Below are 16048 nucleotides of genomic sequence, written 5' to 3'. Positions count from 1 at the left end.
GGACAGCTCGGGTTTCCAGGAGGAGTGGGGTTTTGTGTGTGTGCAGTGCGGCGTACAGACCAGTAGGGAGCCGATTTCCCAGGGGCGCACAGACTGTAGCAGAGCTGGACCTCGAGGAGGCTTAGGCTGTGGCCCCTGAGGCTCTGCCACTGAACGGGATTCAGTTTTTCTCTTCCTCTCTGCTTCTCTGTCTGTGGCCAGCCAGCTTTCCTCACCATCCACTCTCGGTATCATTTCTTGGTCTGTTCAGAGTTTCAACTGCTTCTGAGTTGTGGCATCTCGGTTGATTTTTCTTCATCCGAGTTCCCGCTTCATTGTAACTTCTGTTCCCTTGTGGGGTAGTGCCCTTTCCCTCACAGTACCTAATCCCACTGCTCCGGCTACTTCCTGCCTCCTGTTTCTGTCTCTCAAAGCATCGAGTCCCACACACCTTCTGCTTCCTCGTAGCAGCTACTCTCTTAAAGGCTTTGCTCCGTCTCTGGGTGTGTCTGCTCCCTCCAGCCACTGCCCCCTCACAGTACCTTTTTTCTCACACGTTCTGCTTCCTCGGAACTCAGCCCGCTCATGGCCTCCATATCACCCGGCCCTCTCTCTCTGTCCGCTCTCGCATCTTCAGTTATCACTTCTCTTCACCGAGTTGTCTCTCTACTTCCTACTGATGCTTCTGAGTCAGAAACTGCTTGGTCCAGCTTGTTCTTATAAAAGCAGATCGCTTCCTACTGTGTCACCTCGTGGCCTCATAGTTTCCTGGCCAGCCTGTGGCCTGGCTGCTCTAGATCAGGTGCCCAGCCATGGTTCTGTCACCTGTGGGTGGGCCCATAAGGCCCAGAGCTTCCTCTCAGCTGGGACTGTGGGGAGGGCACTATGGCATACATGTGCGGAATCCCAGCTCTGTTACGAATTTGCTGGGTGACCTTGAGAAAGTTCCTGTACCCTCTGGGCCTTGCTTTCCCAGTTAGGAAGTGAGTGGGGCCCTTAGTCACTTTTCACCCCTGGCTTTAGCAGTTCTCTAGGACATGTCCAAACGCAAACGCCACATAACATTTTTGTGTGCCGCTGATTGGATGCAGGAGAATGTGTTTGGTGAAACTTGGCCCTCCCTGTCCATCTCTCCTTTCACATTTTTGAAACAGAGGACAGTTTCTGTATTACAAGGAAAACAGCAGCAGAGGATGATGGTAATTGGCAAGACCTTCAGTGTCAGAGCCTGGTGGGATCTGTGGAAAACAGCCAAGCCAACGTCCAAATAAAGGGAGCAGCTGTTACTCAGTCTCCCTGACTGTCCCCGTGTAGGAAAGCACGACTAGTTTTGCCAGATTTGCTGATTTTTTAAGAGAAGCAAAGAATCTGGAATTTATGAAATCTCCCTGATTTTAAACTTTGGCAGCTAACACTGGAAAACGAATACTATGTGGGCCCATCCAGTAGTGTTAAAACACATCTCTAGGTTGGATCCGGCCCATGGAGTGTAGCATCCTGCCTCAGCTGAGGGTTCTTTAAACTGGAGTTTTCAGTGTTGCCCAGTGGGTGGGGAGAGGGAATTCCACCCACACTGCCCATCCTTCGGCAACCAGTGGGCCCGTGCAGACTTGGCCGAAATGATGCTTTTTAGTACTCAACACCCATGTCTTACAGGCAGCCTTAGAGAGTGGTCAGTCAGTTTCCATGGAGAGAAAGTGACTTGATCAAGGTCACACAGCTAGTTAAAAAGAGACAGGAGGTGGAACCCAGACATCCAAGCCAACCTTGATTTTCTTATCTTACCCACTGTCTTCCATTCTTCTATGGATCTGAGTTGCACTTGCAACTCCCTTTATGGTCACTCAGCAAGTATTGATGCCCTGCCTACTATGTGCCAGGCACTGTGCTTGTGGTTGACGATGATGATGATGACGACGATGTTGATGATGATGATGACGATGTTGATGATGATGACGATGTTGTTGATGATGACAACGATGTTGATTATGATGACGATGTTGTTGATGATGATGATGACGATGTTGTTGATGATGACGATGTTGATGATGATGACGATGTTGTTGATGATGACGACAATGTTGATGATGATGACGATGTTGTTGATGATGATGATGACGATGTTGTTGATGATGATGACAATGATGTGGATGGTGATGTGGACGGTGAGGAGGAGGAAGAGGAGGTGGAGGGTGTCGTTGAGGAGGAGGAGGAGGAAGATGGCCACCATGTGGATGATGACAGCTTCCATTTCCTCTTTGCCCAAAAAGCTCTTCCTCCAGATATCTCCAGAGAAGCCTTCTCTGACTACACCATCTATTAAAAGCACCCCTCCTTTGTCACTCTGTCCCTTTCCTGTATTTTCTTTTTCTTCATAGCACATACAGTGTCCCAACATTATACATTTATTGATTTATCACCTGCCTCACTTATTGGAATATAAGTTTTCCAGTGGGCGGGGTTTTCTCTGTTTTCACCACTCCCATATCCGCAGTGTCTAGAAGAGTGCTTGACACATGGTAGGTCCCCAATATACACTTGTTAAATAAATGACCGAGGACGTGCTCTGGGCCACATCCTGGGCTGAGCCCTTTGCATACATGGGCCCGTGTCATCTTCCCAGCTGGTCTCTGAGAAGGTACTGCTGCTCCCTTTCGCAGATAAGGACACTGAGCCTCAGAGAGGCAGAGCCACTAGCCCAAGTCACATAGCCGAACGGCAGAGCCAGGATTGAATTCTTTCTAGTTCAACCTCAAAGCCTGTGCTTTCAGCTCCTGCTCTAGAAGGCAGCTGGCATAACGTGGAAGTGAGAAATTTAGACAGTTAGAGGCTGCACGTATGAGAAATAGTGGCAAGGGCATGGTTGGATGGGAAAATAATAAAGGCAATAACAGCTAACGTTAATTGCCATTACCATATGGTGAGCAGTCTTATAAGCACTCACCACTTAACTCACTTCACCTGCATTATATTAAACTCCTCTCAGGGCCTTCTGCCTCCCCTGTCCGGCCCTGAAAAGTGAGTCACTTTACTTTTTCAGACCTTGGCTGTCTCTTTAATGAAATGCTATTTTATTGCCTGAAGGCAGAGGGCTGGGCCTCCTGACATCTCCAGCTGCCTCTTCGAGTTCTGGGTTTAAATCATACATTGTGTTTGGCCCAAGAATCCCCTGGCGGTTTGTGACGTCAGAACCGCCTGGGTACACCCAAGGGCTGCAAATTATCTAGGGGAGGGCCTTTATTAAGTAGCTTTGATTGTCTTTATTATCCAATTATTAACTTTTGTTTTAGAAAACCACGGTGTACAATTTTGAAAAACACTGAAAAGGGGAAACAAAATATCAATGGGTACTAAACCAGGAACTGTCCTGACAGAGGGCGAACTGCTGTGAATGGGCCAGACCCATCCTCCTCCAGAGAGGCTGCTGGCAGCCCGCGGTGAAGAGTGCCAGTTCAGGAGTGCTTATTCGGTACCGGGCACTGGGCTGTGTGAGTTGAATATATTATTCGACAAGTACTTATGGAGTGACTTCCAGGTGTCAGTCAGGGACACTGGGATACGGCTGCAAACTCAACAGAAACGTCCCTCCACTCACAGCTCCCTCGTTGCTTCATCAGTGCCCACGAGAACCCCCAGGTACGATTATTGTGTCGGGTATTGGCTGAGGATATGGGGGCTTAGAGGCAAGGTCACGTTTCAAGGGCACACAGGGAGCCAGGGTCCAGGAGGTGCTCTCAATGCAGGGATGACAAACTATAGCCCGTGGGCCAAATCGGGCTGCCACCCACTCCGTCAATAGAATTTCATGGAAACACTGCCGCACCCACGTGTGTCCGTTTTGTCTGTGGCGCTTTCATGCTACCGTGGCAGCCTTGCTGCAACAGAGGGCTGCAAAGCCTAAATTAGTCACCCTCCAACTCGCTACAGAAGACATTTGCCGACCCCTTGTTCTAACTACTGCAGACGTGGCTGCTTCTGAAGAAATACAAATCATCCTGTACTCCCGTGGACCAAACATTCCCTTGGTTTCTATTCTCCTGCATTTCCTTCCTCTTTTCTCCCTCTCTGTACACCTTCAGTTACAAAGAGGGCCTTTTCTCTTGTAAATGAGAGTGAAAATAGTACTTACCCAGAGGGGCTTGTCACGAGATTTAAAGGACGTTCTGCGTGTGGACTGCCCAGTTCCAGAAGATTCTCAAGCTGCATTCTGAGTAGAGCAGACGCCCCAAATCAGACGCTGGAGCCAGATTGTGGCTTCCTGGAGACCCCTGAGTGTCCCCACCAAGATGGGGCTGCTGGGGCCGGTATCTCCTCCTCCGGCTGACTGTCCTGAATGTGTGTTGGGCCCCCTCCCTGCCCGGAGGGGAAGGGTGTCCCCTCCCAGGCTAAGTGTCTTCTCTCTGCCCAGCTCCCAACACAGAGACAGAGCCCTTGTTGACATGGAAGAAGGCTCAGGACACGGTGCCCTGGAACATCATCCTTCTCCTGGGAGGGGGCTTCGCCATGGCCAAAGGCTGTGAGGTAAGAGCAGCAGGCAGGCTGCAGGCTGGGGAGGTGAGTGCCGGTCCCGGGGCAGCCGCAGGTGCAAGAGCAGAGGCAGCAGACTACACGGGCTCCGCGGGCACCACAGATTCCCCATCTGCCACATGAGGGTCATCGTAGTTGACACCTCACAGCTTCCTGCTGTGCCTGGCGCTGCCCAGAAAGAGAGAAGAAAGGTACGATGTAGAATCTCAAGGAGCTTGCAATGAGCATTACACTAGTACTACTACTAATATGACTAGAGGGTCCTGTGGGCACAGAGGAGTAACACCCTAGCAGGCTCACCCTGTACCAGGCACTGTTCAACGTGCTTTACACATATCTCATTTAAACTTCCCAGCAAGCCTATGAGATAGATGCCATCGTTATCCCCATTCTATAGATTAGGAAACTGAGGCACAGGGAGGTAAAGTAACTTGCCTGAAGCCACACAGCTATGTACTCAGGATAAGAATCCAGGTAGTTTGGCTCTAGAGCCTATGCTCTTGACCGCTATGTTAGGTGTTGTGAATATTAATTACTTGGTGTTACTATTAATGTTATTCTAGCGGGCTCTGTGAGCACAGGAGCAGAGCCGGGACTAGACTGAGGGGAGTGAGGCACTGACAGAGCAGAATTTCCGGAGGCACGCAGTCTCAGCACAGCCAGCCCTGCTCAGAGGAAGTGCAGCTTCAGTGTCCAACATGTGTCATAACATATTATCTCATTGAATCCTCACACTGGCTCTCAGGGTTGGGGAATATTTATTTATTTTTAATTTTGGCCGTGTTGGGTCTTCGTTGCTGCACGCAGGCTTTCTCTAGTTGCAGCGAGCGGGGGCTACTCTTTGTTGCGGTGCGCAGGCTTCTCATCGCGGTGGCTTCTCTTGTTGTGGAGCACGGGATCTAGGTGCGTGGGCTCAGTAGTTGTGGCTCATGGGCTCTAGAGCGCAGGCTCAGTAGTTGTGGCACACAGGCTTAGTTGCTCTGCAGCATGTGGGATCTTCCCGGACCAGGGCTCGAACCCATGTTCCCTGCACTGGCAGGCGGATTCTTAACCACTGCGCCACCAGGGAAGTCCCGGGAATATTTTTATACCCATTTTCCAGGTAGAAAAACCGAGGCCTGGAAAAATGAAGCAATTCTCTTAAGGTCATACAGTTGCCCTCTGCTTAAGGGGTGGGGTTCGAACTCCAGTCCATCTGATTTCAGAGTCCAGCCTCCTAACGGCTCTGTCTTGAGAACTTCCCAAGTGCCAGGCACCTCAGGAAGCACTTTGCAAATACTGACTCTGTTAATCTTCAAAGACACAGTTGAAGTAGATACTGTTGCTGTCCTCATTTCCAAGATGAGGAAATGGAGGCAACTCGAGGCTAAACAAGTTGCTTACTTTTGTGCAGCCAGAAGGCAGAGCTGGGATTTGAACCCACAGCTCATGAAGCTGGGCCCCACCCCACCCCCCTAAATTTCTCCATGTAAGCCGAGGTATGAGAGGCCACAGCCAGTTAAGGGTCAAATGGGAAATTAAGGTAAAGGAAACCTGAAATGACTTCTCAAATTGCTTACTTTTTAAAATTCGGTTTTGTGTTTGCACGGCAGAAATAGAGACACAGATGTAGAGGACAAACGTATGGCCACCAAGGGGGTAAAGTGGGGTGGGAGGGTGAGAGTGGTGGGATGAATTGGGAGATTGGGATTGACATATATACACTAATATGTATAAAATAGATAACTAATAAGAACCTGCTGTATAAAAATAAATTCAAAAAAAAAGAAAGGAAAATTCAGTTTTTTTAAAAATTTATTTTATTGAAATAAAGTTGATTTACAATGCTGTGTTAGTTTCTGCTGTACAGCAAATTGATTGTTTTATATATATATATACACATTCATTTTCAAATTCTTTCCATTATGGTTTATTACTGGATATTGAATATAATTCCTTATGCTATACAGTAGGACCTTGTTGTTTATCCATTCTCTATATAATAATTTGCATCTTCTAATCCTAACCTCCCAATCCATCCTTCCACCACCCCTCTCCCCCTTGGCAACAAGTCTGTTCTCTATGTCTGTGAGTCTGTTTCTGTTTTGTAAATAAGTTCCTTGTGTGTCATATTTTAGATTCCAAATATAAGTGATACCATACGATATTTGTCTTTCTCTTTCTGACTTCCTTCACTTAGCATGATAATCTCTAGGTCCATCCATGTTGCTGCAAATGGCATTATAAAATTCAGTTTTAATTATCAGTTTCAAATAGTGTTACGGAAACCCAGGCTTGGGATCTGAGTACTTGGATTCAAATCCGAGCTATCCTACTCCTTGCTGGGGCCCTTTAGGCAAGTTCCTTAACTCCTCTGGGCACCAGTTTTCTCAGCTATGAATGGGCTTGAAGTTCTTACTCTATGGGGTTGTTGGGAGTAATTAAAGAAGAGAGTAAATGAAGGGATACACCGCTAATAGGAGCCAAGAGCTCCCTGTGTGTTCTCTCGAAACACTCACTCCATGGTGATTGCGGGTTCAGCTTCCAGGAGGCTGACTCTGAGGCGGGGATTAGTGAGCAGGCATTAGGCTGTGCCCCGTGAAAGGGAGGGAAGGAAGCAGGAGAGGTGGGGAGACTCCGCCCCAGGAGTGGTATAACCTCGGGCAGGACAACTTCCGGTCTGAGCCGGTCCCTCAGGGGCTGACAGTGAAGGCCGTCTGCTGCCTGCACTCCCTGCGCTGGGACAAAAGGCCTTCAGAGTCCCGAGAGCGGAACCATCACGCTATGGACCCCACACCAAGGCCACACTGAAGGGGGACCGGGGGGCACATCCAGCTTCTCTACATAGCTACTCTTTTTATGTGAAATGTGTTTTTATTTTGTTCATTTTTTTCAATAAATGACACATACAAAGGTACAGACTTCAAAAGGAACAAAAAGATGGATGAACAAAAGTACTGTTTTTGTCTCCATTTTAGGAATCCTGAGGACCAGAGAGGTTAAGTGACTCATGCTAGGGAACACAGCTCATAGGTAACAGAGCTGGGCTTTGAACTTGCATCTGTCTGACTCTTCTCACTATTCTCACTATTGCCTCCTACTGGGGATGTATCAGGGAAGGCTTCTGGGAGGAAGTGGCATGTTAGCCATGGCCTTGAGGAGGCCATGCAATGCAATGGTAGAAAGCATGGGTGGTGGACCCAGACCATCTGGGTTGGAGTCAATCTTTCACCTCTGAGCTGTGTGCCTCCATTTCCTAAATCTGTAAAATGGGCATAATAATGGTGCCCATCTCATAGAGTTGTTACACTTATTAAGTGAATTAATACATGTGGAGAACTTAGAACATAGCCAGACATGGTTGTTTATTATGATTAGATATTATGGAAAAGGGGAGGTTCTTGCCCTGAGCAACTCGGTGGAAATGATGCCATTTATCGAGATGATATGAACCTCGCCTCACGCTGAGCCTGACCTGCACCCCAAAGGCTTCTCCAAGCTCAGGGAGTGGTGGACAAAGACTGGCTCTCAGTGGGCCTGGCTGCAGGACCGCTGAGCATGCCGGGAGGCCAGTCTGGCTCCTGGCCCAGCCTTGGGCAGCTGGCCGCGGTTTCTATTCAAAAAGGACTTTGTGTGACAGCTGCTCCCTCCCCCAACCCCTGCTCGTACCATCCCCCCCACAGGCGGCCTGCTGCAGGAGGGACCAGAGTGCTCAGGGCATGTCCTGCTTCCTAGCCCTGCCCAGTGCCCTCGCCAGGTCACAGCCAGGCCTCCTGGGGCTTAGAGGCCTTTGCACTGGGACTGGACTCCCACCTGCTGGTTCTGAAGGGCTGGAAGCAGATCCCAGTGCTTGCTCTGAGCTTGACCACTTGATGTCCTCACTGCAGGTTTCTCCTGCTGCAAAACTGCCCATATAATTAGACTCTAGTCTGATGGCTTGACTCGGCCTACACACGACAGCCCCTGCCTACCTTCCTGATGTCAGCTCTTACCTCTATCCCCTCGTGGGCTCCCCTCCAGTCCCATTGGCCCCTTAAAGTTCCTCAACCACACGACTCATTTGCACCCCAGGACCTTTGCATCTGCTTTCTCTCTGCCAAATGCTCTTGCCTGAGATCTCTGTGTCCTTACCCTCAGGTCTCGGCTCCAAGGTCACGTCCTCAGAGAGACCATCCCTGACCACCCTGTCTAAAGTAGCATCCGCCCTTGACAGTCACTCTCCCTCTTATCACCCCACTTATTTCCTTTACACCATACCTACCCCCAAGTTATCCTGTTCATTTGTTTGTTTATTGGCATCTCTGTTACTAGAATGTAAGCTCCACAAGGGCAGGGACCATACCTGTCTTATCCATTGCTGTTCTAAGCATCTAGAAAAGTCCTAGTACATAACATGATCGTGTAATAAATATTTGTTGGACAAGACCTACAATATGGGCTGTTTTGAGGACTGATGACATGATGGATGGCAAGTACCTAGCAGAGGGCTGATACAGACCAGGTGTTAAAACCAGCAGCCTATGTCAACCTCACCACTTCCCTTGTTATTATAATTTTACTGTCTCATAAAAAAAGGTCTTATTCTGACACCTTCACTTATATCTCTTTTAATCTCTACCCACAATAAACTTATCTACAAATATATTCAGTGATACAGGCTTGGTATTAAATCAGAGTGGAACAGACCCTATAGGCAAGTAGAAACATGTGTATTCTCCTGAATCCCTCATTTCCTGCTGGAGAGTTATCTTATTATTATTGTTGTTGCTGTTGTTGTTATTTTATTGACAAGGTAGACTGATGAAGTAAGAGCCAGATCCTGGGCTCAAAATTCCAAACTTAATTGACTTATCTGGGCAAATCACAACCTCTTTGTGCCTCAGTTTCTTCAACCATAAAATACAGATAATTATACTACTTACTTCATGGAGTTGTTTCGAAGATTAATAAGTTAACATTAACAAAATACTTAGAAGAGTGCCCAGCACAGAGTGAGCACTATATTAAGTGTTTGTTAAGTTAAATAAATAATAATAAGCTCTATTCAGTACTTACTGTATAGAGGAATCGTTTCTACCTGTACTCATTTAAGCCTCACCACAACCCCTTGAAGAAATCAAGGAACAGAGATGTTCATTAATTTGCCCAATGCCACACAGCTTGTAAGTATTACAGTGGTTTGAATGTTCACACATGTGCGTAAAGTCTTCCTCCTTTCCTTTAATCAAATTGACTGGCTCTCTCTACCTAAGAATTCTTATACAGAGCTGTACACACACAGCTGAGCCTATTGTGTTTTATGAGGATTTTAAAGAGATTTTCAAGGGTTTTCTATTGAGATTTCAACTTTTTAAAAAAGAATTATTTATTATTTATTTGTGGCTGCGTTGGGTCTTCATGGCTGCGTTGGGTCTTCATTGCTGCGCGCGGGCTTTCTCTAGTCGCAGCGAGCGGGGGCTACTACTCTTCGTTGCGGTGCGCGGGCTTCTCATTGCGGTGGCTTCCCTTGTTGCAGAGCCGGGCTCTAGGCGCACGGGCTCAGTAGTCGTGGCTCACAGGCTCTAGATCGCAGGCTCAGTAGTTGTGGCTGGCGGCTCTAGAGCGCATGCTCAGTAGTTGTGGCACACGGACTTAAGTTGCTCCGCGGCATGTGGGATCTTCCCGGACCAGTGATCGAACCCGTGTCCCCTGCATTGGCAGGCGGATTCTTATCCACTGCGCCACCAGGGAAATCCCAGAGATTTTAACTTTAAACATTCCACTTGTACCATAACACCCTCCTTTAAGATCTGACCCTACTATATGTCAGAGAGATCAGGGAGAGAGGACCTCCTGGAACTGGGAAAGGAGGAGGAAGAGGGGGCAGCTCAGCCTCTCCCTCCCATCCTGCGATGTGGCCTCAGGTACCTCTTGGCAACTGTGGGGGCTATAAGGAGCACAGTTTGACAACCACAGCCTGGGGCAATTTCTGAGTGTTCCACCACCTCTGACATCTCGTGACTTGATGCCACTAATGGCAGCTGGCATGTTTTGGGCACTTGCCCGGTGCCCAAGCACTTTTCTAAGTGCTTTACAGATTAGCTCCTTTTATCCCAACAATAACCCTCTGGGACAGGGACTGGTACATCTCAGTTTACAGAAAAGGAAGTGAGGCACAGAGAGGTTAAGTTACTTGCCCAGGATGACACAGCTAGAATGGATTAAGGTGGGGGGACAAACTTAATCTGATTCCAGAGCCCTTGTCCTCACCCCCTGGGCATGCTGCCTCTGACCTTGCCTGTTGTTGGTCCTGGAGTCCCTGGGAAAACCATGTGGCTGTGTGTTTCCAAGGAAACAGAGCTTCTGATTCGAAGGGAATGGGAAAGGGCAGGTGAAGCCCGTTCGAGTCCCCTTGAGAGCAGCTGGGGGGTCTCCTCTCTCTGGAAGCTGCCAGGCCTCCCTCCGGCTACGGAAGCTGAGCCAGGGCCCTGAGTGGCTGCTGGGACGCTGGCTGGAAGCCTGGCACCCAGAGGCCCGGCTACAGGGAAGCTCTTGGCTTCTCATTCATCCAATTCATTAATATTCCCTCTCTCCAGCCGCTCTCCATTTAATTGCACACACGCTGTCGGTCTCTTTGCCAGAGCTGTGGCCTCTGGGAAAAACTAGTGGACCCATTTTTCCCTGCAGTGTTCCCTGGGCCAGGGGAGGGGCTGGGGCTCGACTCTGCCATATACTATAATTTCTAAGCTATCAAACAGTGCAGATATGAAAGAAGCACCTTAATTTTATAAGGTCTCTTCTAGGGAAAACTAGCATGTATTATTCATTCCTTGAAGGTAACTTTTAAGTCATATCGTAGCGACAGATGTATTATTTTATTTATGTAAAAACAGAATACTGCATTCTAGAATCCACTATGAAAGCTTAATTTCTGGAATAAGCAGCAAATTTTCTATTAAATACAAAAGAGCATAAATTGTCTCCGATAAACCGGAGTTTGTTGGTACCAAAAGATACTGCGTAGACATACAAGTGTATGTCTACCATAAAAGGGCTATGGTAGACATACACTTGGTTCTAAACGTTAGGGGTCTAATCCAACTCTGCCCTTGATCAGCTCCTAAGCCTACAGCTTTGTTATCTTTGTTAAGAAAACGACCTACAGGCAGCGCCCTTGCAGCTTTAATGAGATATTGCTGCATGGCACCACCAGGGGGCAGCATCGAGCACAATTTTACATCAGTTTTTTCCTCTTTGGGGTTTTAATGAAGGTGCATTGGATTCCGGGTTGTTAAGGGTACATTTGAAGTGGTGAGGACAGAGGTGGGGGAGAGTATCATTATTAAATACTCGTAAGTACAGTAATTCCTGGAGAACTCAGCAGAGAGAGAGCTCGGAGATAATTCTGCAGCGTTGGTGGCAGGTGTAGTCTGGAGCCAGGGAGGAGACAATCGACCTTGTCTTTTCTCTGTCCTGGAGGGCAGTGGTCCGCTCTGGGCACTGCCCTTCATTAAGAGGTGCAGTGACAGTCTGGTGTATCCAGTGGAGGGTGCCCAGTGACAAGGAACTTTGCAGGAGAATGTTAGTTTACTGACGTACGTGGCCCTGAGTGCAAAATACATCTTAGTCACTATTTTGGGGACCTTGAGCAAATCACAAAAACTTTGCCAAGTTAGGGTTCCTTCTCTGTAACACAGGGAGGAATGCTTACCTTGCTGGATGGTTGGGAAGAGTCAGGGAGGTAATGCAGGCAGGCGCCTGGCACCCTGTAAAGCCTCAATGATGGTGATTCTTATGACAAGGAATAGTATGTTAATAATGTTAGTGGTACCACCATTGTAATACTCATTATAAATATCCTTATTATTGATAATCCTATTCATTGTCTTGTATTTGATATATATCTGACACGTTTCCTATTATATATGATATATATAATATCTTGTATATATTATATATTTGGTATGTATTAATACATAATAATTATAAAATTAATATTGAATATTTTGTATAAATGTGTTAATATTTTTGTAATTAGCAACCATCACTGGAGGAATGAGAAGATTTAGCATGCAGGGTCCAGTTCCCCTCTCCCACTCAAGTTTAGGGGGTCCCACAACCAAATGGATTATTTGGAGAACCAGATGGATTATTTGAGGATCCAGGGGTTTGGGCCCTGGGCCTGTAGAGTATGGAGTACAGAGCAGCTCAGGAAGCAGAGAAGCTGGCTGAAGTCCAGGCTGGAATATGTGACCTTGAGCAGGTGACTTACCCTCTCTGAACCTCAGTCAACCCGTATATGAAAGGGTGTAATTGCCATCGCTGTGGCCAACCCTAACCCTCCCGCCTTGGCCCAGGCTCGGCGGTGGGGGTGGGGGGGGGCGGGCAGCTGTTGGAGGGTGGGGGGGTGAAGAGGTGTCCTTGCTTCCTCCCCTCTGCAGGAGTCGGGGCTATCCGCGTGGATTGGTGGGCAGCTGCACCCCCTGGAGAAGGTGCCACCAGCGCTGGCCGTGCTGCTCATCACTGTGGTTGTCGCCTTCTTCACAGAGTTTGCCAGCAACACGGCCACTATCATCATCTTTCTGCCTGTCCTGGCGGAGCTGGTGAGGGTCCATATAGGGTCCTGGGGCGGGAGGGAAACACCTCTCCCCAACACACGTTCAGAAATCTCTTTCTCGCTCCTGGGAACTCCACCAGGAGCCACAGCTGGTCATTGCTCTCGTCCAAAATGCATGATAGCGTCAGAACCATGATATATATTTTTTAAAACAATACTGTTTTTTTCTTTAAGAACTGCATAAACAGAGTAAATATTTTCCAAATGCACCAAATTCCCTCCTGTGGGAAATTCCCTCCTGTGGGAAAAGTAACCCATGGTGACATGGAGAGTTTTCTAGGAAAATAGGAATTGCCAAATATGGATGAAGAAGAAGTAGAAAATCTGAGTGGACAGATAACCTTAGGAGAAATTCTAATGGTAGGCAAAGCTCTAGCCTCCCTCTAAAGCAGGGTTTCTCAGCACTATTGACATTTTGGGCCAGAGAATTCTGTTATGTGAAGCTGTCCTGTGAATTGTAGGACGTTTAGCAGCATCCCTGTTCTCTACGTACTGGATACTAAATTGTGACAATCCAAAATGTCTCTAGACATTGCCACATGTCTCCTGGGGAGGCAAAATTATCCCCGGTTGAGAATCACTGCTCTACAGATCACTAGCCCCAGAGGGATGTCTGAGGTGAGAGCTAGCAAACCTTCAAGGAACAGATAGTCCCCACTTACCCCCAGTGTTCCAGAGCACAGAAAGACCGAGAAAGCTGTGCAATCAAGGTACAAGGTTAGCAAAACCCTGACACCAAAAACAGAAGGAGAGCAAAGGAAAAGAAAGTTATAACTCAATGTCGCATGTAAACAAGGATGCGAGTAACAAAATGGATCCAAGGTCATATGAATTCTACTAGAAATTTCAAAACTGACTAACAGACACTATCAGTATAGTTTTATATTTAAGTAGACTAAAGAAGACCAAACCATATGATTATCTCGATATAGACCAAAGTGATCAGATTAAATCGATGTTGCAAGTATATGCTTTGTATGCAAACAGTGATATGCCAGGCACACTTTCTGAATCACTTTTTGCTTTTTATTTATTTATGCATCAATTTATAATGGATATCACACTGTATTAGCACACACAGATACACTTTACTCTTTCTCAATGACTAGAGAATATTCCATTATGAATCCATAGTTGCTGATTTTATTTAAGCAATCTTCTACTGATGAACACAGAGGTTGTTTCCAGCCTCTGCTATTTCCCAGCAATGCTGCCTTGGCCTCTCCTTGTCTGAGCACCTTTTTATACGTAGATACATCTAGATCTCCAGAACTGAGATCCCTGGGTGAAAGAGCACGTGCATTTACAATTTTGTAAGAGATGGACAAATTGCCCTCCCAAGTGTGGGCGTGCCATTTCCACCCCCACCAGCAGTGTGGGGTAGGGGTCCCCGTAGCCCTGCTAAGTGTGATTGGATTTAATCACACCCTTCCCCAGGATCTGATGGATCGGGCAATTGAGAGAGATGGGGGTGCTCTGGGAGGGAGGAGGGAGAGCAGAGCCAGTCAGGTCTGCAGGGGCAACTTTTGCTGAAGAAGATACTAGCAAATGATTTATTCTTCTAAACGTTGCTTATCATCAAAATCAAAACATTTTACATGCAAGGGGGTGATCTTAGTGCTTTTTGAGAAAATGTATATGCTTTGGTTTACAAAAATTCCCTAGAGGGGCCAAAAAACCTTAAAATAAAATGCTGGCAAAGTGATCAACATGAGTTACAGGTGGACGTGTCATTCGGGGGAGGTGATGAGCCGGTGGTCTGCTAACTGAGGCCAGCCCACAGACACCTTTGATCCACACGGTCTTAGAAATCTGGAAATGAGTGCCGACGGTGCTACCTTGAGCTCTCTTTATCTCTGAAATCCAGTGAGGCCCCAACAAAAGGTACCCAGAGGCCAGCTGTTTGGATCGTTAGGCTGAGAGAAGGCCCAGGCAGGGGACTTGAGGTTTTTTAGAGCCGTGATTCTCAAGATGTGGTCTCTGGACCAGAAGCATCAGCATCACCTGGGGGCTTGTTAGAAATGCAAATTCTTGGGGCCCCCCCGCCCTAGACCTACTGACCCAGCAACTCTGCAAGAGGTGGCGCGAGCGCTCTGGGGTTTAACAAGCCCTCCAGGTGATTCTGATACGCACTCCAGTTGGAAGAGGGAGTGTTCTAGAATAATCTCCCCAGCCCATCCTCCCTGACGAACCTGCATGTGCTTGGAATGTCGCTAACCTAGGAATGTTCTCTCCATATCTCCCTCGGTCTGGTTCTCTTCTTGTCTGTCTGTCTCTATGTCTGCCTGTGTGTCCGTTCTGGCCGCATTTCTCTCTGTGTGTCTTTAAATCCATCTTCCCGTTTGTTTCTCTCGTTCTCTCTCACTCACCAATCTCTCTCCATGCATCTCTGTGTCTCCACCTGTCTCCATCTCCCGTGTGGCTTCTCTGTGTTTCTCGGCCTCGGTCTGTCCCGCCCCCGCTGGCCCAGGCCATCCGTCTGAGGGTGCACCCCCTGTATCTGATGATCCCCGGCACAGTCGGCTGCTCCTATGCCTTCATGCTTCCAGTCTCGACGCCCCCCAACTCAATCGCCTTCGCCTCTGGACACTTGCTGGTCAAAGACATGGTGAGTCTGGGCACTTTCTAGCAGAGGTCCAGGGAGGTGGGTGGACACCAGGGGTGGGCAAGGCAGCAAGGCAGGAAGGACCTGTGCTTCCCCCAACATCCCGCAATTTCTGAATAGGTCCTTCCGAGTGGGACCAGAAATATACCTTTTAGCAAACACTCTGAGATGATTCTTATGCTTAGTCAACTTCAGGAAGCACTGCCTCGGCGTCTACTTTCCAAAGTTTGCTTCAGAGACTAGGGGCTTCCCCTCTCTCTGGGCAGTGCCGTGTCTTCTGACTTGTTTGGCCAAGCGCTCTGTGCCCGGTGGCGGCGTCTCTAGGAGAGGAGCAGTGGACCACACCTGGGACTTAGGGCCGG

The 16048-nt window shown here is 47.9% G+C and overlaps 1 protein-coding gene across 6 annotated transcripts in view; it reads left to right on the top strand.

Annotated features, from left to right (window-relative positions):
• SLC13A3 (solute carrier family 13 member 3) overlaps window positions 1-16048 on the top strand; it is a 93613-nt gene that overhangs the window by 74543 nt on the left and 3022 nt on the right. For 2 of the 6 annotated variants that reach the window (XM_019943917.2, XM_019943923.3), the window contains 3 exons: window positions 4388-4500; window positions 12906-13067; window positions 15552-15689. In XM_019943917.2, coding sequence (XP_019799476.1) covers window positions 4388-4500; window positions 12906-13067; window positions 15552-15689 — 413 coding nt within the window. Of the gene's footprint in view, window positions 1-1859; window positions 2145-3269; window positions 4501-12905; window positions 13068-15551; window positions 15690-16048 lie in introns of those variants that run through there. The other 4 variants (XM_073793060.1, XM_073793059.1, XM_073793058.1 and 1 more) reach the window with 4 other exon arrangements.

This window comes from Tursiops truncatus, chromosome 15 (genome assembly GCF_011762595.2).
Source record: "Tursiops truncatus isolate mTurTru1 chromosome 15, mTurTru1.mat.Y, whole genome shotgun sequence".
NCBI lineage: Eukaryota > Metazoa > Chordata > Mammalia > Artiodactyla > Delphinidae > Tursiops > Tursiops truncatus.
Note: the sequence above shows the minus strand (reverse complement) of the source record. Positions and strands in the feature narration are given on the sequence as shown.